At 37.3% G+C, this 24168-nt stretch overlaps 1 protein-coding gene across 1 annotated transcript in view; it reads right to left on the bottom strand.

Annotated features, from left to right (window-relative positions):
• The window catches only part of eva1aa (eva-1 homolog A, regulator of programmed cell death a), a 62644-nt gene that overhangs the window by 23813 nt on the left and 14663 nt on the right, over positions 1–24168 (bottom strand). Inside the window, exons 2-5 of the mRNA XM_065256417.1 lie at positions 23286–23503; positions 22625–22748; positions 19459–19611; positions 4290–4433 (exon numbers count right to left, since the gene is read on the bottom strand). Coding sequence (XP_065112489.1) covers positions 4290–4433; positions 19459–19611; positions 22625–22748; positions 23286–23503 — 639 coding nt within the window. The remainder of the gene's footprint in view (positions 1–4289; positions 4434–19458; positions 19612–22624; positions 22749–23285; positions 23504–24168) is intronic.

Raw genomic sequence — 24168 nt, 5'->3', positions numbered from 1 at the left:
AGAGAGAGAGAGAGAGAGAGAGATTCTCATCCATGTTTTTTGACACAGTCAGCGCTCAACCAAAGCATCTGGCTTCCTATTGGCTGATCTGCAGGTATGCATTTGACCTCCGACCTCAACCACACCCTGACTGACCTATTTGTGAACATGTAGAGCCCTGTTGATATCCCAGCATGCTCTTCTCTCTTTCTCTCTCTCTCTCATCCACTCCAGCTCTCCATCAAACTCTAAATAAATCACTTCATTCACTCCATGTGCCCTGTAATTGATAAACCAACACAAAAACTACAGCACAGATCTGAGATCTGTCTGTCTGTCTGTTTTGGGTCATACAGCACACATTCACTGCCTTTTAAGGGCAACAGCGGGCTGCAATAAACTAATACACCTCCATTCTCTCTCTCTCTCTCTCTCTCTCTCTCTCTCTCTCTCTCTCTCTCTCTCTCTCTCTCTCTCTCTCTCTCCAGTGGTTTTGAGTCACGGTCAGATTCACTGTTATAGATGAACCAATAAACACACAAAAAAACAAGAATATAAACCATTTTATTTCCTCTAACTGTTTTCTCTTTATTACCTTAACAACTCTCTGTACACACAAGGTTATTATAAATGGGAACCTAGTATAGGTTTGCCTACAAACTTCTTCTTTTAATAAACATCCTTTACAAATCATCAACTTTTCAGGACATCGCTTTACTGTAAAAAAAATCAATTCAACTTTCTATTAGAAGTTTTGACTTGTGATAAGTTGATATAACTTATAAAAACAAGTTGAAATTGTTTAACTTAATTTGTTAACTTAAAATAACATACAAATATATGTTGATTTGACATGAATGGTGTATTTTTTACAGTGTATAGAGAGATTTGATCAGATTTTATAAACACACACAGGAATGGCGAGTTGGAAAGAAGGAAAGTTTCTGTCAGGCCTGACTGACGCTCTGTCATATAAAAAACAAAACACTTTTATTCAAACACACACACACACACACACACACATTTATGCACGCGCACGCACGCATACATGCACGCACACACACAGAGCTGTGTTATCATGAACAGATTGTAAACAGATTGCATGACTGTATGATGTGTCATCATCAGGAAACAGAACTGATTCAATAATGATATAATCTCAGTCGTGTCTATGTGTTTGACTACAAGCTGAAAACATAATTGACCATCAGCTATACCGAGACATTAAAGTAAAACCACCTGCCAACAGTCCTATACACAAATCGGTACGTGAGAGCATCAAAAAATACTTAAAAACACTTGGGTGTTGTGAATGATGGGTGCTATAAAAATCTGCAGGTACAGATGATGACAAACACAAACACAAGTGACTCCTCATCTTTAATGTGAGAAATCTGAATAGTGTAAAAACATAAAGTGAGTCATTAGCGCCCTCTATTGGTTAAAAACAGAAGAGGTCGATTTACAGTAAGTTTGGGTGATTCTAAACTAAATGTTACAACCAGCTGAAAAAATGAGTACAATTAATTTAAACCATGTATAATCAAAGCACCTACTAATATTAAAAGGCCGATTATTCATAAAAAATTACACTTGGATTAAAAATAAGTAAAAGAGACATCAAGTATTTCATATGATGTATGATAAATTGTATGATGAGTATACATTTTCAAATTTATTTCTATTGCACTTTTCACAATTTTGCATTGTTGCAAAGCAGCTTTACATTTTTATTTTACTTTTTATTAATATTTTAAATATTAGCCTTTTTTATTTAAATTTGTGCATTTTATTATTTTGTAAAAATAACAAAATGTAATATTGCTATTTAAGTCTACTTTTTTAACTATTTTATTTCTGTTGTAATAACTTATTCACTTACAATTTGTTTACCCTCAACTTATTTCAGTTTATTGCTAAAAGAACATTTTTAATTTACGCCTATAAGTTTTACAACTAATATTTAAGCCTATATTACATTTCTATGCACAGACATGCTTTTAGTTTTAGTTAATGACAATAACCTTGGACATAATGAAAAACAGTTTAGCAAATAAATACGTGTGTAAAATTTGATGTAAGATGTACATTAGTGATAATGGGCCCTATCTTGCACCCAGCGCAATTGACTTTGTCAGCATGTATCATTCGTATTTTGCGCCGGCGCACAGCGGGTTTTTCCCTCCACAGACGCACGTCGGCAAACTAGGGAATGAACTTGCGCTCCCTGGGCGGTTCAGCGCAAAAAAAGAGGCGTGTTCCAGCGCAAACCATCCCTGATGCTATTTTCCAGTTTCAAAAAACAATTGTGCCACTGACCAGAAAAAAAAGTTTAAAGTCAGTGGCGCGTTGGGCGTTGTTCATTATGCTATTTTAAGGGCGCATGCTTGACCATAATGTATAGCGTGCACAATGCGCACACACTTTGCTTATCTAATCTACACAGATGCAACAGTTATTTTTGCAAATCATAAACTGTTACACTAAAAAATATTAATACACGAGATAAGGGAAATCATAGTGGTGAGCATTGTGGTGATAGTTTTTATTTATTGTGTGGCTGCGTTAAAAAATTCTCATGCAAATAACGATTAAAATATTTTCATAAGTTTGTTGTGTGGCTGTATAACGCTTATTTTATGTAAATAATAATAAAAATATTTTCATAAGAAACCTTAATGTATATGAACTTAATTTGTAAGTGTACTATGGGGTTGGACTGCTTGTGTTTCTTGGCTTTCAGCGGTGAGGGTGGACACAGCGATGTCTTCTGCTGGCGTCTGTGTGGAGGCAGATCCACCTCCCGATACACGGCGTGGCCGATTTATGCTGGCAAGCTTGGGATTCCCCCGTCTCCTGACATCATTGTAGTGCTTGGCGCAACGTCCTGGGGATGCCAGCTGATGAGACAATTGTGGCGATTTCCTCCCACGCCTGTTTAACCTACGCTGATTTGGGCGGGTTTCTCCTATCACCATACAAAACAACTTCTCTGTCTTTGACTGCTCTTACAAGAACGTCGGTCTCCTCGGCTGTAAACCGCTCCTGGCGTGGGCCTGGTAAATCCGTCATAATAATAGGAACCCGCCATGGAACTTGCGCCCTTGCGTTTAAAGGGAATGTTGGATAGCGTTCTGATTGGTTTATTTGACGTTACACCCAAACCACACCTATGAATAATGAACCTACTTCAGACCAACCCCTTATTGATTTGCGCCCGGCGCAAGAGTTATTTCTCACGCCGGGAAAATAGCAACAGGGCCCAAGATCCGCCCACAAAGTCACTTGCGCTTTGCGCTTCGTACTTGCGTTTTAGATCGTTAAAATAGGGCCCTATAACTGTAAACATAATTATCTGTTGGACTGTTATATTCATAGCGCTATAACGAAGGTATGAAGCATGTGTGTCTTAAAATTCAATCACATAGAGTATGCAAAACGGGCAAATCCATACATGCCACTTATGTAAGGACAATTTATCAATATAACATACTCTGAAGTTATACACCAAACCACATTTAGTCATTACTCATTTAACTTGAAAGATGATCATATTAAAAGGTCACGTTCTTCCTGATCCCATTTTTTAAACCCTAGTTAGTGTGTAATGTTGCTACTAGAGTATAAATAATACCTGCAAAATGATAAAGTTTAAAGTTCACTGCCAGGTGATATATTTTCTTTAACAGAATTCTCCTTTCAAAGCCTACAGTGAATGGCCAGTTTGGACTACAGCCCTCTACTTCCTGGTTGAATGATGTCAATTAAACAGTTTTTGACTAAACTCCGCCCACATGAATACGTCAGTCGTCAGCTTTGGCTCAAACGGCTCTGCTAAGCTAAGCTGCTGTCGAATTACAACACAACACACTAAACAAACTACACAATCAGAACTCATTATGTATTTCTGAAGGAGGGAACAAGGAAGACATCAGCCCGTTTTGAGGACAGTGAAGACAGCGCTATACACATAAGTAAATTTTGTGAAAAATACTGTGGTTTTTTACATGTGAAACATGAACACATGTTATATTGCGCACTGTAAACACAATCAAAGCTTCAAAAACACAGGACAAATGGGACCTTTAAACCAGACATGCCCTTCCATCCAACATGGAAATGGGCCAAAAAAGCAGGAAAGTTGAAAGGTATTTGCAATGCTACTTTAAAATGTACATTAGAAATGCTAACTGAGAAATAAAAAATAGTGTCTATAAGATTTTATTTGGATCCTTAAATAATAAAAGATGATGTCATCAGTCTCCTTACATTAACTGTGATGTTATAATGCATTCAGATGTGTAACTCACCACAGGTGTGGATCACACTGAGGTATTTGCGGGTACCACGGTAACAGGGATCTCCAAACTCTTCAGTAGAGGCGCGGACCACACAGGTGCGTTTCCCCTGGCAACGTGATGTCATCACCTGCAGAGCCACGTCTGATGTGCAATCTGAAATAAGATCAGAAATATGAGTCTGAAGAAAGATCAGATGAAAGACGAGTCATATAAGCACTTCGCTATATAAACACAGGACAACTATTTATAATGACTGAAATAAGATTATTTAGGCAATGATTTACACAATGAGTGTTCATGTGGACTCTCAGATAAAAATGGACAGAAGCTGCACTGCAAAAAATGACTTTCTTACTTTGTACTTTTGTCTTGTTTTCAGTACAAATATCAAAATATTCTAATCAAGATGTATTTTCATGATGAGCAAAATGACAAACAAGTCTAGTAGGGTTGGGCGATGTCCCCATAAATTGGCAGTTGACGATGGTTACGTAAACCATCGCGATGGACGATGATATCGTTAGGCGGGGGGTATTTTAATTTTTCGTTATTATATAATTTTTATTCGTTATTTTACTTTATTACTTCCACTTAAGAAGAGTTGTGCACTTTTTATTTTAATATATATTTTACATAAATACTATTCTGTACTTAAAATCTATAATTTTGTTATTTTACTATCCCAACTAATGTCTCTTTCCTATAGGTTGCACATAAGGGGAAAAGGTAGCTTTAATCCACTGAAGAAGAGTTGTGCACTTTTAAGCACCTTTTAATCTCTTTACATAAATATTTTTTTCTATTTAAAAGCTATAATTTCATTATTTTACTAACCCAACGACTCCTCCGCGCTTTCCAAATTTTGCACGTAAATATCTGTGCATATGTGCCACCAGTACTCCGTCAGAGAGCGGGTCTTCAGCACCGCGGGGAGCAGCCAGCACTTCAATCCGCAGCTTATTAAAACTAGACAAAGTGAACAGGGCCAGACACATCTAAATTTAAACATGGTCTGTGTATGTAAATCCCGCGTTTCGGTCGGAGTGTTGTTCCCGTTTTCTTGTTCTTGACGTTCCCTGAATTCTGGGTTTATATCTTAATCTGCCGCTTCAGTGCAGTATAGCCTCAATGTAACAATGAGCACGATCTCCCGAGACACTACAAAAGGCTACTAATAAATTATTAATATGGGCTGTTTTCTTGTACAAAATTAAATATTTTAAGATAAATGTACAACATGTAAAAAGACAAGATTCTAGCAATGTCAAGATTAGGGATGGGCATTTTCCAGTAATTTACTAATTTTTTAATATTTAATTTTTCGAATATTTAAGCTCTTAAAGAACGAATATTCGTTTATTTAAATTATGTTAATTAAGACATGCGTGTTTTGTATTTTTCATTTTGTCATAATTTCACAGAAGGCTTATAATTAGGAAATATCCACAGCAAGCTAAACTTATATTTAATTATTGCCATTAAACTGCCATGTGCAGTTATCCGGTTAATTTTCGAAAGAGCACCGCAAATAATAAATGTTCTCCGTTTCATTTCGTTCTCCGTGTCTGTCTCTTTATTAACAAAATAAAGTAGACTTTATAACAGAAAGCTTACAAATCTCTCATGATGTGTTGATTCGGGCGGCGGAGAAGCACGTTTAATAACACGTGAGCCCTCACTGAGCCAGTGGCCAAATATATGGAGCGAATTTTGTGCCAAAATTTTACAAACAAATACAACATTTTGCAAACAAACTCAATCTGCTTTGCAAAGGGAAAACTTGACTCGCAAACAAACAGAAAACGCTTTGCAAATAATAAAGGCAATTTGAGAGAAAATGCAGATGTGTTACAAATATGTACTGTGTTTTGTAAATGTGACCATGATTTTTTCACAAATGTGACCATGATTTTTTCACAAATGTGACCATGATTTTCTCACAAATGGGACCATGATTTTCTCACAAATGTGACCATGATTTTCTCACAAATGGGACCATGATTTTCTCACAAATGGGACCATGATTTTCTCACAAATGGGACCATGCAATCCAGAACGGCAGATGGCGCTGTTTCAACTTTTTCAGGCATTGGAAAAAAGCCCAGGGGAAAAGCCCTGAATTTTAACATACATATCACCCCTGAGAGTGGCAGCAACTGAATAAAGACATTTCATTTGTCGGGCTTCATTCTGTTAATCTCACTGATTTTATTGTAAGTGTTAATAATAATAAATGTTTGTTAATAGTAAACAAATTCTGTGTGTCAAGACAATGAATTCAACTTACAATGCTTATCAAAAGATGCAGGATAATAAATGAAACTCTTTGGAGAAAGAGTGTGGTAGGGACATAATAAACCCAACATCGGCTGTCTGGACAGAGTGGCCAGTTCAAGCAACAGTAACCAACCAACCAGGATCATAGTCATTTGAGCACTCTGAACAAGATAAACTTCTACAAAATGTTAATCCTTTTAAAGTTGGTCTTATCTTGTCAGGCTAGGAGGACCAGTTTAAACCAGCTTCTTTCACAATAGCCAAGCTGGCAAAGCTTCCAGCCTAGTCAAGCTGGTTTGGGCTGGTGTGATCAGCCTGACCAGCTACAGTATAAAAGCAAAAATCCTTCTAATACTAGCTTAAGCTAAAACCAGGCTGGAACACCATCTTAACACTCTGGGGTCGGCTGCGGCGCGGGCGCCGCAAACTCTTTATTTTTCAATCACTCCCCAAAGAGACTTAGATAACTCTGCTGATTTTGGACATACAGATATGATTTATACATCATTTAAAACGTTAAAGTGTCTAGTTTTTTTCTGTCCACTCCCAATAAAAACAGAATGTTGTGCTTTTCGCAAAATTAAGAAAATAAACATGATGCGCGTTTTGTTCTCTCTCCCTAAGTGAAGTCCTTTCAGAAACACGTCAGAAAAAAACATTTATAAAAAGAACAAGGTTGCACATTAAGTAAGGTCTAAAATCATTAGTTACAGAAATCAAATGAATAATAACACTGCATTTATTGTATTAATTAAATGTAATTATTATTTTTTTAAAGCTTCAGAAGTGATTTTCTCTTTGTCTTGGGTTGTTTGATTAACATTAATGACACAGACTTAAGTAGGTCAATTGAGCTTACTGTCTCTTTAAGACCAAATGTGCACAGACTGCATCTCTCTGTTTGTGCACTACCGAGTCCCCTTAAACGAGCGCACAGACACAGACAAAGGGTGAATTACAGACGGCGCAGCATTACAGTCGTCCCACATAAAAACGTTACGTTGTTTTTCATTGCTCTATTAGCCAAATGTATTTTAATACACTACAGTATGAGAGAGAGTAGCGCAACTCTCTGAAATTTAAACATCAAGAGTTCTGATCTTTGAAGGATGATTACGTCTGACTCGAGCTGGACCGGACGCATTTAACCGCACACGTGCGTTTGTGCGTAAAGTAAACCGATCACTTTAGCGCCGTTTTGCAGTTAAACTGTTTAAAATCACTTGAATGTTAACATTTGCAAACCTTTATAACACTTACAAATTATAAACTTTCCCTATTTAAATTTGCGTATTAATCCGCGAATCACATGCGAGCCGAACCGTGGGTCGTGATCCGTACGGATCACGGATCAACTGCGATCCGTTGCACCACTAATTAGAAGAGAGAGATGTACCGTCTTTCTTCTGTTGCTTCATTATCTATAATGAGCCACGCCCCGCTCCATTGAAGAGAAGAGCAGAGATCATCCATATTCATTAATCAACCCCACAGTCAATGGACATTCCGTCTCTGCAGCCATTCACTGCTGTGTTGAGTTTTAATCCGAGTGCTGGAAACATGACATCTACTTGTTTACTAGTGACTGTAACTAAAGTTATCTCCAGACGCGAGTGTGACTCGATCGATGCCAAACGCACACACAAACACACAATGCCTCATATTTGAAGCGCTTTGTGGTATCATTATAAAAGATGCGATTGCACACACCACATAACTGTTTACTCGCGCCTAAATCTCCAGACAGACGCGAGTGTGTGTGCTTCGTCAGTGTGATGGGATCGATGTTCAAACTCACACACACACGATGCCTCATTTTTGACGCGCTTTGTGGTATTCTTAAGATGCAAGTGTGTGTGCTTCGTCTGTGTGACGCGATGTCCAAATGCACACACAAACACACGATGCTTCATATTTGACGCACTTTGTGGTGTTCTTATAAAAGATGCAAGTGTGTGTGCTTCGTCTGTGTGACGCGATGTCCAAACTCACACACAAACATACGATGCCTCATATTTGACGCACTTTGTGGTGTTCTTATAAAAGATGCAAGTGTGTGTGCTTCGACGGTGTGACGCGATGTACAAATGCACACACAAAGACACGATGCCTCATTTGACGCGCTTTTTGGTATTCTTATAAAAGACGATTGCAAACATCACATCTACTTGGTTACTCTCGCCTAGTAAATAAAAGTTATCTCCATGCGCTTATGTTTTCTTTGTGCTTCCGTCAGACGTGATCAACGGCCAAACGCATACACAAACACACAATCATATTTGACGCACTTTGTATTAAGACGCATCTAAACACATCTAAAACCCAGTTTATTCGCGTATATCTCTGCACAGTAAGTTTATTTAATGCAGGATCATGCATGTGAAGGCATTTCTTTTGTCTTGCTTTCACAAACAAACACTTAACAATAATGGCATCTTCACATTCCTGCCTAAAGGCTCATTATGCAGCTCATTATGCAAGTGTATTGTTCTTCAGCAGTGTATTGTCAATCACAGATTATTCAAGAGCTTCCAGCCTCCTTGCATATTGCCTTCCTAACCAAAAAGTGACTTTGAAATTGTAAATCAATATATTGTGTTATGTGAAGGAGTAAGCAGAATGATTTTCACATCATTTTAAAGAAAAAAACTCTAGACTACTAGATCCTGCTTTGAAATGTTTTAGGAAAACATGTTTAGAATGAGTTTTGTGGACTTATATCAGTCACTTAATTTTTTTCTTTTTCAAAAACCACGCATAAACATTTTTCTCTCAAAAATACAAACATGTACATACATGTTAATCATATAATATAGTAGCCCAGTTTGTGCTGAATGCAGTGTTATAAGACTTTTGCCATTATTATGTTTTTAAGCAACTGAAAAAAGCACAAATGTCAGTGCAGGTCAAAACTTCTCCAGGGCCCTAAAAACCTCTTAGACCCCAGAGGGTTAAACCAGTCAACCAGCATAGGCTGGTATTAGCTGTTATTTTTCTGCAGGGGATATAATAAATTTTATTTATAATGCACTTTCTAAAACTCAAAGCACCATAATATATGAGATTCTCAGGAACATACACATACAAAAGTAAACAAGTTAGTAATAATCATTTTGCAATAGTAAGCTATTTTAAAAGGATAAGTCTTTAAGGATCACTTAAAACAGTCCAGTGATGGTGAGTTTCTTATCACCAAAAGAAGAGAATTTAGAGAATCAGACGGGGTATAGGGATTGACAATTGCAAATGTATAGAATTCAGATGGAATTCAATGTCTTTACACACAGAATGTGTTTACTATTAACAGACATTAATTATTATCAACACTTTCAATAAATGCAGAGATTAACAACATGAACCACGAAAAATTAATTTAGTCTTCATTCAGTTGCTGGCACTGTCCGGGGTGATATGTAAGTTAAAATTCAGGGCTTTTCAGGGAGACTAGTTGAAAATGCCTAATAAGGTTGAAACAGCGCCATCTGCTGTTTTGGATTGCATGGTCACATTTGTGAGAAAATCATGGTCCCGTTTGTGAGAAAATCATGGTCCCATTTGTGAGAAAATCATGGTCCCATTTGTGAGAAAATCATGGTCACATTTGTGAGAAAATCATGGTCACATTTGTGAGAAAATCATGGTCCCATTTGTGAGAAAATCATGGTCACATTTGTGAAAAAATCATGGTCATATTTACAAAACACAGTACATATTTGTAACACCTCTGCATTTTCTCTCAAATTGCCTTTATTATTTGCAAAGTTTTTTCTGTTAGTTTGCGAGTCAAGTTTTCCCTTTGCAAAGCAGATTGAGTTTGTTTGCAAAATGCCAAATTTGTTTGTAAAATTATGGCACAAAATTCGCTCCATACAAATACGGCGCGGCGGGGACAAACCCGGAGATAAAAGGAAAAACTTAAATTCGTCTGCAATCTGCATTGCCAAACAATCTGAAATACATACAAATTAATGTTCATGTATATTTTACATTTAAGTCTGTAAAAGACAGTAGATGAAGTGAAAAACCATTAAATAAGTTGTTACCCTTTGGTGGCACATTAAAAACAAACAAACATTCGAATAGCATTTTTTAAATTCGAATTATTATTGCCATTCGAATATCCGTGCCCATCCCTAGTCAAGATCAAATGCCCGACATTTCACAGACTAACACACGTCACGTCTCACGTCTTCTATTTAATTTATAGACCAATTCACGCAAAGATATTAGGTTAACTATAGTCTATATAGAAGAGAGTAAGTGTATGTCGACTCGCAGCGGAGTGGGGAGGGGGCGTGGCATCACGATGGTGTCTCTCCATCGTGATGTCAGTCAACCATCACGATGGACGATGATATCGTCTATCGGCACAACCCTAAAGTCTAGTTTATAGACATAAAATATACAATTTAGGTTCATTTGTGCAAACAAATCTGCCAATGTGGTTAGCCAAATTTTCTTGAATTAAGTGTTTGAGAAAAAAGATTGTTTTTGCTTGTTTTAAGCACAAATTCACTTTTAATTTTAAGAATGTTTTGATATTTGTACTGAAAGCAAGACAAAAATACTAAGTGAGAGAGTCATTTTTTTTGCAGTGTCATTGGGACACTGTACCCTTTCAAAAAAAGTACAAAGGTACATCAATGGTACATACATAGGACCTTTCAAAAAGGGTACTGCCACACCCCAGTGACAGCTCACATACATTTTTTCTGACAGTGTATCTTAAATGGTAGATTACTGTGTTAGATGCTCAAAAAATCATGGGTTTGATCCCAGGAAACACATATACTGATCAAAAAATGTTGCATTAAGTCACTTTAGATAAAAGTGTCTCCCAAATGCATAAAAGTAAATGAGCTTTTCTTATATTAAATACACATTACAATTTAGTCCCAAACTATATCCATAACTTACACCAACTTTAATAATGAAAGGTAGGGGAAAGCAGGGGTAAAAGTACCATTTTTCAGAAAAACTTAATTTTTAAAGCTAATGTTTAAAGGTGCTCTAAGCGAATTGAAGCGTTTTAGACCATAAAACATTTTTTGTTACATACCGGAAACATCTCCTCACTATCTGCTTAGTGCCTGTCCGCTGATCAAACTGTAAAAAAACGTGATCTCTGTAGACAGCCCAGGCTTCACAAACGGCAATATCAACAAATGGCCAAACCTAGCCAGCACAAAACAAAACAAAGTATTCCAGCCAATAAACGGCAAGAAGGATTTGGGGGTGGGGGTTGGGCGCGTTCATGAAAGCACGGAAGGGAGGGGGAGGGGGAGGAGTTAGCTACGCTCTGTCTGTTTGAAAACAGTTCAAACATCAACAGGAAGTGACGTCGCACATTATTCGCTTAGAGCGCCTTTAACACAAAGATTTATTTCACCTTTCTGGATCTACACACGGAAAATAATGAGTAAATAACGTGATAACGTGAACTTGCTAAAGATGCTGTCATAGTTTGGGATGCAAATGTTATCAGGCCTCAGAGAAAATGCCTTTGTTACTTTCGTCCCGCGTTACTTTTGCCCTGGTTCTCCCCTACCTTAAGAGTTAGTGAAGAACCAGGGTGAAAGTAACAAAGCACTTTTCCACAAGCCCTGACTACATTTGCTTTTCAAACTATGACAGCATCTTTAGCACGCAACCCTTGACAAAGCTGACAAATATTGGATTATTCGTAATCGTTTTCCGCGTGTCCAGAAAGCGGTTTTCAACCATGATAAGTAAACTCCTAAAGCAGTCATTACTTTCTCATATCGCGTTGTTTTCTGGTTTCATGTGTTACAATGCTGATCAATCTACAGGTTATTTAGTGCTATAACACATCCTGAAGTTTGATCTCTCAGAGTTTTTCAAAATAAAAGTAAATCTGGTTTAAATGTAAGGAGATCCTGATGGGTGTCCCGCAGCTAATACTGTTGCATGATGTTGAAAATGTATATTATTCTAATTTGATTTAATTTAATTGTCATAGTGTTTATACTGTTGAAAAGTATTTTCTTCTCAACAATTCTAGTTTGCTTTTGAAACATTTGATGAAACTGAAATTTAAAATGAAAATGTAATTGAATTATTTTTGCAAAGATAAACATCAAAATATGTTTGCAGTTACATATTAATGCATATTTATTAAAAACAAGAGTAACACAAAAATCTATCTGACCCACCCATGGCCGTAGCCAGCTATGAGGTCACAGAGGTCCGGACCTCGGTAATTTTTTCATATAAAAAAATAAAATGTGAAGTTCTCTGAAATTTGTTTTTCAAAACGAATCCGCATATATAATTAAGTTTGGACAGTTTACTGTATAGTTTAGTGTAAAATGACGAAGACTGGCTTAAGCTGCCACGGCGCGGGTACAGAATTTGCAGTGTTGCCAGATCCCATTGTTAAAAATCCTCTTTAGACGTAGTGTTTTAGCAATTAATGTGACACTTTGACATTATCTATAAAGTGATTGTTAGGTGTATTAGCAATTTCTCTGATTTATTTCTGAAATACAAGGTTTGGACGAACTTTGTTTTTTAGGCCAATTATTTTTCATACTAATATCTGGCAACATGGAAACTGAAGGTTATCAAAATAGACGCACCATTCAGCGGGAGCAGGTTATTGCTGATACTACATCGGTAAGATAAAAGCAGTAATCTTAAAAATTGTGTCTGAATTAACTGAATTAATGTGTGTGTGTGTGTGTGTGTGTGTGTGTGTGTGTGTGTGTGTGTGTGTGTGTGTGTGTGTGTGTGAGAGAGAGAGAGAGAGAGAGAGAGAGAGAGAGAGAGAGAGAGAGAGAGAGAGAGAGAGAGAGAGATTTTAGCCATGTTCATGTCTGGTCTTGTCGTCTGCGTGTCATTATGTCTTTAACACTTGATTTCACGGATTCTCTGGGCACAGAAGAAACTGCAACCATTCACTAAAACAGCAGATGACAAAATGTGTGTGTGTGTGTGATGGTTCATTTACGAATCCATTAACACAAAGCTAGAGAGCCGACACACTATCACTCATTCAAGAGAGAGGTGAGATCTGATGACCGGAGATGTGGGCTGATGACTTTAACAAATGCCAGAGGTCAAAAGCCACAGGGTCGGTGTTAGTAAACAAAGAACTTCTCGCCGATAGAGATCTGATTTATGAAGAGCCTTGAAGAGACCTAACAACCAATTGTGTCAAAGTTAAAGAAGAGGAAACTATTTATAGGCCTGCTGGGACACATCACCTGTTGAACACTGATCATACGCCTTCATAACAGATCTGGATCTCTGAGGATCTAACGGTTCTCCTGCTTGAGAACGTCTCGTGAAGACAGAAACTGGATCCACGTGAGAGAAGAACCTCAGGGTGACCTTCAGTTATCCATTTGAGATGCTTTACAGAGGCTCTATAGGGGCTGGGAAAAATCCACAGACGTCTAGCGAGAGACCATGCAAAATTTTTGCAAACTTGACTACAAATGATTTTTTTAATATTGAAGCTAGGGATGGGCATGATTAATCGACGATCGATAATTGATCGTTAAGAATTTAGTCAATGACTTTAATTTGTTATTGATTAATCGAATACTTTTTTTATCTAATGCAGGTTGCGTTGCCTAGCGTAGCGTGTGTCTTGAAGCAATTAAATGAATTTCACTGTGTGGCACCAATTCAACATTTTACCACCAGGGTGGAATATTTGACACCATACTCCGTTATCTGTGACCTTCTGTTTTGATTTAAAAAAAATAATCATGAATAGGTCATGATTTTTTGGAACAAATGAAGTCTCCGTTTAAGAATGCGGCTCGCAGCTGCAGGTTCCGCTGCTTTAGAGCACCGCATATTCAAGCGCATATATGTTCCGTTTGTCTAACTAAATGTAGTTTAACTGTTTGCCACAAGTTGATCTTGTAATAAAGGTCTCATGGAGGAAAACTTAAAAAACGCGCTGTATTTTTGTATTCAACATTTTTGAATTATAAAAGTAAAATAATTATTTTTATGATAAAAATATTAATGATTAATCGATAGTCGATCGTTAATTCTCCCGACGATCGACTAAAAAAATTTAATCGAATGCCCATCCCTAATTGAAGCAATAAAAGTTAGATACAGTATATACAGTTGCGATTAAAATGTTACATTCACCTGGCATAATCTGAAAAATGCTGAGAATTTTGAAAATTAAGGTTCATTTTTAATTTAGGCCTGCCCTGAACAAGGTATTAAACATGAGTTTAAATATTTACATTCATCTGATTTATAATATTGCACAACGTTACATAGACTAGAGTTTTTATGTTTTGTGAGTTGTTTAAATGTTTCTTGATTGTATTGAGCCATTAAACTGTTCACTGATCTTCAGAAAAACTCTCCAGGTCCTAATGAATCTGTTCAGCATCTTCTGCACATTTGAACCCTGTTTCCCAGTGATTGTATGATGTTGAGATTCATCTTTTCACATTGAGGAAAATCAAGTGCTTATATGCAACTTTTACAATAGTTACGTAAACTTTTATCGCAACTGTACATACCGTTTTAAAGCACTTCACTAAAATGTTTCTTGTGATCTTAAAAATCTTTTAATCTTAAGGTACATACATTATATATATATATATATATATATATATATATATATATATATATATATATATATATATATATATATATAAACTGACTTTAAATGATGACAACATTCAGACTGCATTTAACTGTTAGATTTTTATATACACTGTAAAAGTGAAAGTTGGATTAACTAAAAAAAAAATACTTCAACTGGTAACATATACTATACTATATATATATATATATATATATATATATATATATATATATATATATATATATATATATATATATATATATATATATATATATATACTGCTTTAACAAATTAATGTCAAATCCAAATAAGACTTAAAAAGTGAAAGTTGAATTAACTTAAAAAATCAATTCAATTGGTAACACCTAAAAATGTAAGCTTTTAAAGGCGAAAAACTTACAAAAACTGTTACCAGTTGATGTATTTTTTTTTAGTTAATCCAAATTTAACTTTTACAGTGTACATAAAAATCTTACAGTTAAAATGCAGTCTGAATGTTGTCATCTTTTAAAGTCAGTTTCATTTAGCCGTAGTAGATTTGAAGGGTTAGTTCATCCAAAACTGAAAATTATGTCATTAAAGGCGGGGTGCATGATCTCTGAAAGCCAATGTTGATATTTGAAATCACCTAAACAAACACACCCCTACCCCAATAGAATCTGCCCCACACATACGCAACCCAGGCAACAATGTCGGTTAGTAAACATGCCCCTTACTGCTGATTGGCTGCAAGTGTGTTTTGGTACGTAGCCCGACTCTCTTTTCCAAAATGTTTCTCAGAAATCATGCACCCCGCCTTTAATGACTCACTCTCATGTCGTTCCAATACTTGTAAGACCTCCGTTCATGTTCGGAAACACAGTTTAAGATGTTTTAGAGTTAGACTGAGAGCTTTCTGACCCTCTATTACAAATGTATGTACGGTATAAAACATCATCAAAGTAGTCCATGTGACATCAGTGGGTCAGTTAGAATTTGTTGAAGCATCCGAAATACATTTTGGTCCAAAAATTACCACTTTATTTACCATTGTCTTCTCTTGTGAATCCGCATTCAACACACTGCAGTGATACTGCTGAGGTGTTATCTGGTGCGCCCGAGCGTCGTTTACAGTCTGAGGGATTAAACATTCACGACATGCACACTTACGCACCATTTAAAAAAATATAGCAATACCAAAATACAAATAATGTAGAATAGCTTGAATATAGTGTGAGTCTCCCTCAGACTGTAAATGAAGCTCGGGCGCACCGGATAACACGTCAGCAGTGTCACTGCAATGTGGTGAACGCAGATTCACAACAGACAGGCTTCCCTGCCAATGATGAGTTTTTACTGCAATCCATATTTCTGGTATAATCCACCAGGTGGTGCTCTTACCCAACTAAAACACAGAACCATCCACTGATCCAAAGACAGATAAAACATCGTTCTGAATCTGAAGACTTCATTTGGCATATTTAAAGAAACCTACCCATATTTGAGATGTGATAAAAAGAGAACGTGAAATTAGGATGAAACATTTTTTTGAAAGCAGAGGGTCTGTTCTTTCATTTCATATATTGGTATATATTGTTATATTTGGTATGTTTATATATCTAACTCTTTCCCCACCACTGACGAGTTAACTCGTAAATTAATGAAAATGCGTTCCTGCCAATGATGAGTATTTCCGGCTTTCCGCAATACCAATATGCAATAATCCACCAGGTGGTGCTCTTCTGCAACTTATAAAATCCGAAAAGTATCGCCCTAGGGCAAACAGCTTTATGTCCGTGTAAGTTTTGAGGATCGCTCTGAATCTGATCTCTATCAAAAGTCCTTCACAAAAATGCAATGATCTCAGCTATTTGCTCAAAATTTGGTGTTTTTAAAGAAATCTTCCCATATTTGAGAGGTGATAAAAAAAGAACAAATGAAGTAGGGATGGGCACGAGTACTCGATTGCTCGAGTACTCGAACGTGGCATCGATGATCGATCATGAAAATGATGATCATCTGGGTTTATTTACTTATTTATTGTGGATCTGGCGGCATTTGGATGTCTGGTTAGCATTACAAGTGCATGTGGTAGTAAAGACTGGGTCTGGACATGCGTGTTTGACGCGTCTCGAGATACACTGACCGGCATATGACATCAGTAACATTACCATGCGTGATTCAAAAACAAACAGATAATTCCACGCCAACTCGCCGATCCGCGCAATGAACGGCATCCCGCCGATTCCGTGAACCCGGCCACACCTCACATCACTGAGGCACTATGGTTTAAAAGGATGACGTGATTTTCGGAAATACAGTCAGTCAGGGGCAAAATCTACATCGCCGTCAAAAGTTCAATGGGTTATCATCTCATATTTAAACATCAATGTTAAGAGATACCAGAGAGCCATACGAGCATAACATTACATCTTGACTGAGAACAGGTAAGGGGACGACACGACACAGCTAATCGCTAAAATGATAGCAAAAGACTTAAAGCTGCTTAATGTTATGAAGCTTGTGCTTTGACTGGACGTGTTTAAAAGCGCGCTGTTTATGATGCACATCCACAAAGGGAGTCAAACTTTCTCTACATAACTTAGTTAAAAACGTAACTTAGTTGAAGTCTTGCATTTTATGCAGATAGATGCACGTTGTACATTTATGTTGTATAAAGGCTTAATATTATTTAGAGTGCGTCATAGAGAAAGTGCTTCAGTTTGTGTTTATTAACCCTTTAGTTTCACTTCATCACGCAGCTATTCATGTAAGAGGTTTCTGTTTAAAACATTTAATTCATTAATAATCTAGTATGTGTTCATTGTTCTGTCATAGTTTCTTCAAAATTAAGTTTTATTTGAGTGTTTTTAATAAAAATATTTTCATTTTCACCATGACGTTTACACCCCGCCCCTTTGATTGCCCCGCCCCCAGTTAATCGAGTACTCGTTCTTCAGACCTATGGATTAATCGAAATGAAAAAATGACATAAATGCAGATCCATAAAATGAAGATAGGATACAACTTTTTTTTTTTCGTTTGAAGGCAGGTATGTTTATATATTTAAAGAAGAAAATTTTCTGGAAGATATAATAATTTTGTGAAAATCATAAAAAGGGCTGGCGGGCAACATAAACAAGCTGGCAAAAAAAAACATGCTGGCAGGAAAAAGTTAAAAACAATATATCGATAAATCATCTCTCTCTCTAAATCAAAAGAGGACAGGAAAATGCAATGATTTTAAGCTCTGTGTATTGAAAATGTTAAGAGACATCACTAGTTTAATGTTTAATATAAGGGGCCAATGACTAACATTTAGAAAATGTAATCTTCAGAATTTAGTTAAGGCAAGTTAATATAACCACCAAACTATAGGTTTCGGCATTGGTATCAGCAGATATCACTCTGAATAATCGAATATCGGTGAAAAATGTAATATCGGTGCATCTCTAATTATTATATATCATATTGTATGCCTTGATCAATAGAAGAGGTCATGTGAATGGATCCGGTGCAGGTCTCGACCCCTCAATCTGGTACATTTCCTTTCACAGTGGACACACCCAACAACTTTACTAAACAACAAATAAGTTAACTGAATTAACCTGAAGGTGTCCACGATCCTCCAACACAAACACACCCATCACTGCATTCTGACTGCGTGGCCGCGTGCTGATTTGATAACACAGTGTATCAGTCTTAAAGCACACAAACACAGCCTCCAGGAGAGTAAGAGGAGATGAGATTAGATAGACGTCATCTCAAGACAAAAAGACTTTCCTCCCACGTATCCAAGTTATTTCCTCGAATTCAAACATGTTCCTGGCACTGTTTTCTACAGAACGCTTCAGACACACACCCAGATCACATGCACAAAACCAGGTCCCTCTCTCCTTTGATGTTAGGACAGTAACAATAAGACATATTGAGGGCATCATATTCCACACGCACACATGTACAAACACAAACATGTGCAAACAGGAGTAATGTAGCCATGAAACCAAGCACCTGATGTGATGTCATTTCACACCTGCACAGGTGTGGTAGAGTCTGTGCATGTGTATTAACGTATAAGAGGTGATTATATACAAGAGATACGGATATTTAAATTAATTAGTCTGACATAAACAGTTTTCTGATAAGGAATTCATCTTTTTTGGAAATTGTGCCCATGTTGTATTGTTTTTGAGATTTTCATGCATAAAACTTTAAAAATCATGAGTGTGTTATTAATGTTGTGTTAAAAATAGCTTAAGCTTGTGTTAACCAAAGATTTTATTTCTAAAACCACATAAAAAATTAAATTTAGAACGATTGAGTTTAAGCCCTTACCTACAGATGGCGCCCTCGTGTGGTGTGGAGGACACTCCAGTGTGCCGCTTTGTGTGCGGCCAAACATGGCGGAATAAACCGCGATCTGCATCCCCGTCTTACAGCCTAACCTCAGACGTTCACCTTCACACACCACTTTACTCTTATATTCATCTAAAGAAAACACAAACACACACAACACGCTTCAGTTTATGCGAAACAGTAAACAATAAACAAGATATTCCTTGAAGAGGTTTTATATTGATACCTAAAGCTGCAATTCAGAGGCCTCATTTATAAAGCGTGTGCATAGGCAAAAATCATGGCAACATTTATATTTATAAAAATGATATTTGACGTGGAAAAGTGCTTAGCGCCAGGTCAGCGTCTGAGCAGACGTACACACTTTTGCTTGTCCAATTGCTGCAGGTTTTTGGAAATTTAAACATTGACAGGCAGTCTTTTATATGTCAATAGCTGTGCTTCCATTAGCCTTCAAATTGCGCAAATTGACATTGCGAATTGAAAACACGGTCAATGGAAACGCGTCACTTTCACAAAAACTCCAATATATGGCAAAAACATTTTCAGACTTGCATGAGGTGGTTTTTCAGGCAATTCGGAAAAGGTGTATTTAACAAAACTGCGATTTACGGTCAACTGATGTATGCAAATCACATAATCATTATTTGAAGATGACGCGGTATGTACTACAGTAAAACCTCATAGAAACACCTCATATGTTTTTGCTCCTGACTATAAAAAGGTTTTTTTTCCTTTTATAAACGATGCCCCAGAACTTTTGCCTCTCTACCACCATCTCTGTTTAAAACATAAAATTGCAGGCTATCTCATGTACTTTCTTTAAGGCGCACTGAAAACGGAGCCCCTAAGGGGACATGGAGCAAAAATATAATAAAGCGAAACTTTCGCGTGCGCATGTGAAACTATCGGGTGCGCACTTGATACTGTCGCATGCGCACGTGAATCTATCTAGTTTAGTTTTGTGTGTGCACGCTATAGTTTCACGTGCACGGGCGAAACTGAAATTTACAAAAAAATTCTGCACATGAAGGTTTTGCAAGAACTTAAAACTAAACTTTAGATTTTTTTTACTCCAAAGTCACCTTAGGGGCTCGGTAAAAACAGCTTACATTTAAGGAAAAAAAAACGCTGTAAAGGGGGTCGCACACCGGACGCGCAGCTCAGTGTCGCGCCTGTCTAAAAAAATCAAACACATTGTTTTCTATGAGTATACGCACATCAGCGCCGACCGGTGCACCTGTCCGTGGCGCCCAGCTTTGACTCAGGAAGTTGCTCAAATCCCTGTCACGCCACTCACATAGTTTAACATTAAATAACATCATATTTGTCCCAAATCTTTAACGATTGACATTGGCTGCTAACGTATATTTTGCATTTTGAAGTAGACGCTATCTGACTAAGCTCTTTAATGTGCACTTCCGGCTTATGATACCTCCGAGTTGTCCTAGACGCGACTCGACGCGGTGCGGCGCTGAGCTGCCTGTACGGTGTGCGACCCCCTTAACAGTTAACTTAATTGACGACTTAACTCGTCAATTAAGAGAAAACACTTCCCTGCCAATGACGAGTATTTCCGGCAATCTGTAATACCGCTATTATCCACCAGGTAAAAACACAGAAGTATAGCCCAAGGGCAAACAGCTGTATGTCCGTGTATATTTTGATGATCGCTCTGAATCTGATCTCTATCAAAAGTTCTTCACAAAAATTTAATTATTTCAGCTTTTTACTCAAAATTATGTGTTTTTGAAGAAACCTACCCATATTTGTGATAAAAGGTGAAAAAGTGATAAAAGAGAACTAATGAAGGTAGGATGAAATTTTTTTTTTAAAGCAAAGGGTTTGTTCTTTCATTTGATATATTGTATGTAAGGGATAATGTAGAGGCAGCCGGTAGTTATTGGGAAATAAGCCCCGACAGTGTGATCAGGACCCGACGCGAAGCAGAGGGTCTTGTATCACACTGAAGGGGCTTATTTCCCAATAACTACCGGCTGCCTCTACATTATCCCGCTTATTACACGGCTACTTGCCACATAAGAAAAAAAAACTGGACATGAATATGAATTTGAAACATTTTATTGGCATATTTGTTTTAAATTAACATTTTTATCGTTCCGCGAAACTTTGCACAGATGCATAAAATGATCGTAATACCTTATTAAGATCCTCTGCTTCATACTTGTCTGTCTCCATTATTTTCTCTTTTAGCCAGTCTTTGAGAAGTTTTAATGCCCATTCTGTATTTTTTTGTGTGTTGGCTTCGTAGCTGTCATGCTCTATTTTGTCAAGTTCAGTCTCAGTAAGCTCTCTGTGTCTTGTCGTGGTTGTCCAGTGTTTGTCACAAGATGGCGCCAAACAGACAGTAATCTTTATTGATCTTTATTGGCGCGGAGCGATTTTACTCGTGCAAGTAGTCCGGCTATGCTATGCGTTATTATTTTGGAGCGGTTATTATTTGAAAAGAACGAACCTGCAAATGTCTCAACTGACCAATCAGAATCAAGCATTCCAGAGAGCCGTGTAATAAGTTTAGATATTTACAGAAAAACATTTTCTGGGAGGCATAAAACTTTTGTGAAAATCATGAAAAATGCTGGCGCTGGCTGGCTTTTTTTAAAAATGCTGGCGGGGAAGGAGTTAATATTATAAGCTTGCTTTTGTGAATCAATGCAAAAATAAAGAGACAGATTTGAAAACTAATAGTTTATGTATAAAACATATTATGGATTTGCTTTAACTTTAGGTAATTTAGGAAACTTAGGAATTGTTGGTAATGCATAAGCTTCAAATTTTTTCCAAACAATTATTTCTCCATGAAAAAGACGACTTCACTGAATGAAAGTGGATATGAAAGCGTATAGTGATTTATCTGCTTTCTTTAAATAGTGCTTTTTGTGGGGAAAATACCAGGTTAAGACATGCAAAATAAAAAACGATAATAAACCTGTTTGGTTAAAATAACCCCTTTATTTTAGGTCTGCGTGAAAATGTGTGTTTCCTGCATTAAAACAGAAACGTTGAGATTTCTTAAAGTCGCAGGACCTGCATGAATGAACCAATTTCTCTCTGCTCAGCTAACAAATCACAATACAGACGTGCAGCCATGCGGCTCACTGGACCGGGTGTTTGGCAAACTTACTCGGTCTACACTTGTACTGAACGCTGAGGTATTTGCTGAAGGCTGGACACGGATCCGCTCCGAACAGACGACTGTTGACAAGAACTTGACAGCTCCTTCTGTCCTCACATTCATCCAACATCTTCTGCAGGGAGAGAGAGAGAGAGAGAGAGAGAGAGAGAGAGAGAGAGACAGCTCTTTCATTCAGGTGACTACAATCATCAGCTTTCATTTTCTCTTCCCTGTAGGCATGAAAACACACTGTGTGTAATTGTACCCCACCTGTGCGTGTGTGTGTGTGTGTGTTTATAGTGTGTGGTTAGTAAGTGTGTGATCGTAAATCAAGCGTGTGTATGCTGTCAGACTCTGTACATCACACAGCGCTCTCATCACTTCATCTCATTATAAGATTAATGAAAGAGTAAAAACAGCACATCTTGACTTATTCACTGCAGGCGTTTTGAATGACTATGCAAACTATAGGCGGTGACGTCACTGCCTGCAAGTAACCAAACATCCCAGTTTGCATACTATGAGTACTAAGTAGTAGTCGAAATAAGATTTTGTATTCAATGCATTCAAATGTCTATAGATTCCCAAAAACAGTATATACTTTTACGGCATAGTATAAATAGATGTTTGATTGATTGGCAGATTTTTATAACAAGCTGATGTGTGTTACCTGCAAGGATGTTGACACATGACAGGAAGTGATGTCATTAACTAAGTGTGTCCTGGTGCTGCTATAAGTGGGCGGGCACTGAGGTGAGTGGGCGGAGTCTATACGGCCGTAGAATGCGGATTGGACCGTAATGGAGGTTCTGGGTGGGCAGCTAACAGTCAGGAAGTCTCCGTCACACGCCTGTTCAGTGTAATTCCTCAGCACACGGGACAGATAACCTTATACAGAGAGAGAGATAACTGTTACTACGGTAACACAACAGCTTTCTATATAAATAACAGTTTACCCCCATCAATGTGGAACTACTAGTGGGAAAACATCCTGCCCAAAATGTTTGGTGGTATCGTGATGATATCAGATGGTATTGCCACTGTACAAAGGCATATTCATAATATACCATGGTATATGTCTGGTATATGGCAGCAAATATACATAATATATTAAATAATTGAAGATATTTGATGGTATTAAGCAGCAGTTTAGTGTAGAAAAGTGCTTTTAGTTTCTGTTATAGTTGCAATGAACTAAGAAAGAAGTGTTTACAAACACACCTGTGCTGAGTGATGTCATTTCTGTTCACCAAAGAAATAATGTAAACACACAGAGACACACAAAGCACCAAACATTACCTCTATATACACAACCTGTCCAGACCTGTAGTGACTGGACCACCTAAAGCTTTAACACAAACACACACAAATGTGCATTACAGGAGGAACCAAACCATCTACAGTAGCGGTCATCTCTATTGACTCATACCAGTAACCAACCACCCCATAATTTGCATAACAACACCCTGATTAACCACCAATGACAGCTTGTACAGTAGATGCTTTTGTCGTGGTCTAAAACCAACTTTTCTTAGAAAATGTCAGTTTAAAAT

This window comes from Paramisgurnus dabryanus, chromosome 12 (genome assembly GCF_030506205.2).
Source record: "Paramisgurnus dabryanus chromosome 12, PD_genome_1.1, whole genome shotgun sequence".
In the NCBI taxonomy this organism is placed as follows: Eukaryota; Metazoa; Chordata; class Actinopteri; order Cypriniformes; family Cobitidae; genus Paramisgurnus; species Paramisgurnus dabryanus.
Note: the sequence above shows the minus strand (reverse complement) of the source record. Positions and strands in the feature narration are given on the sequence as shown.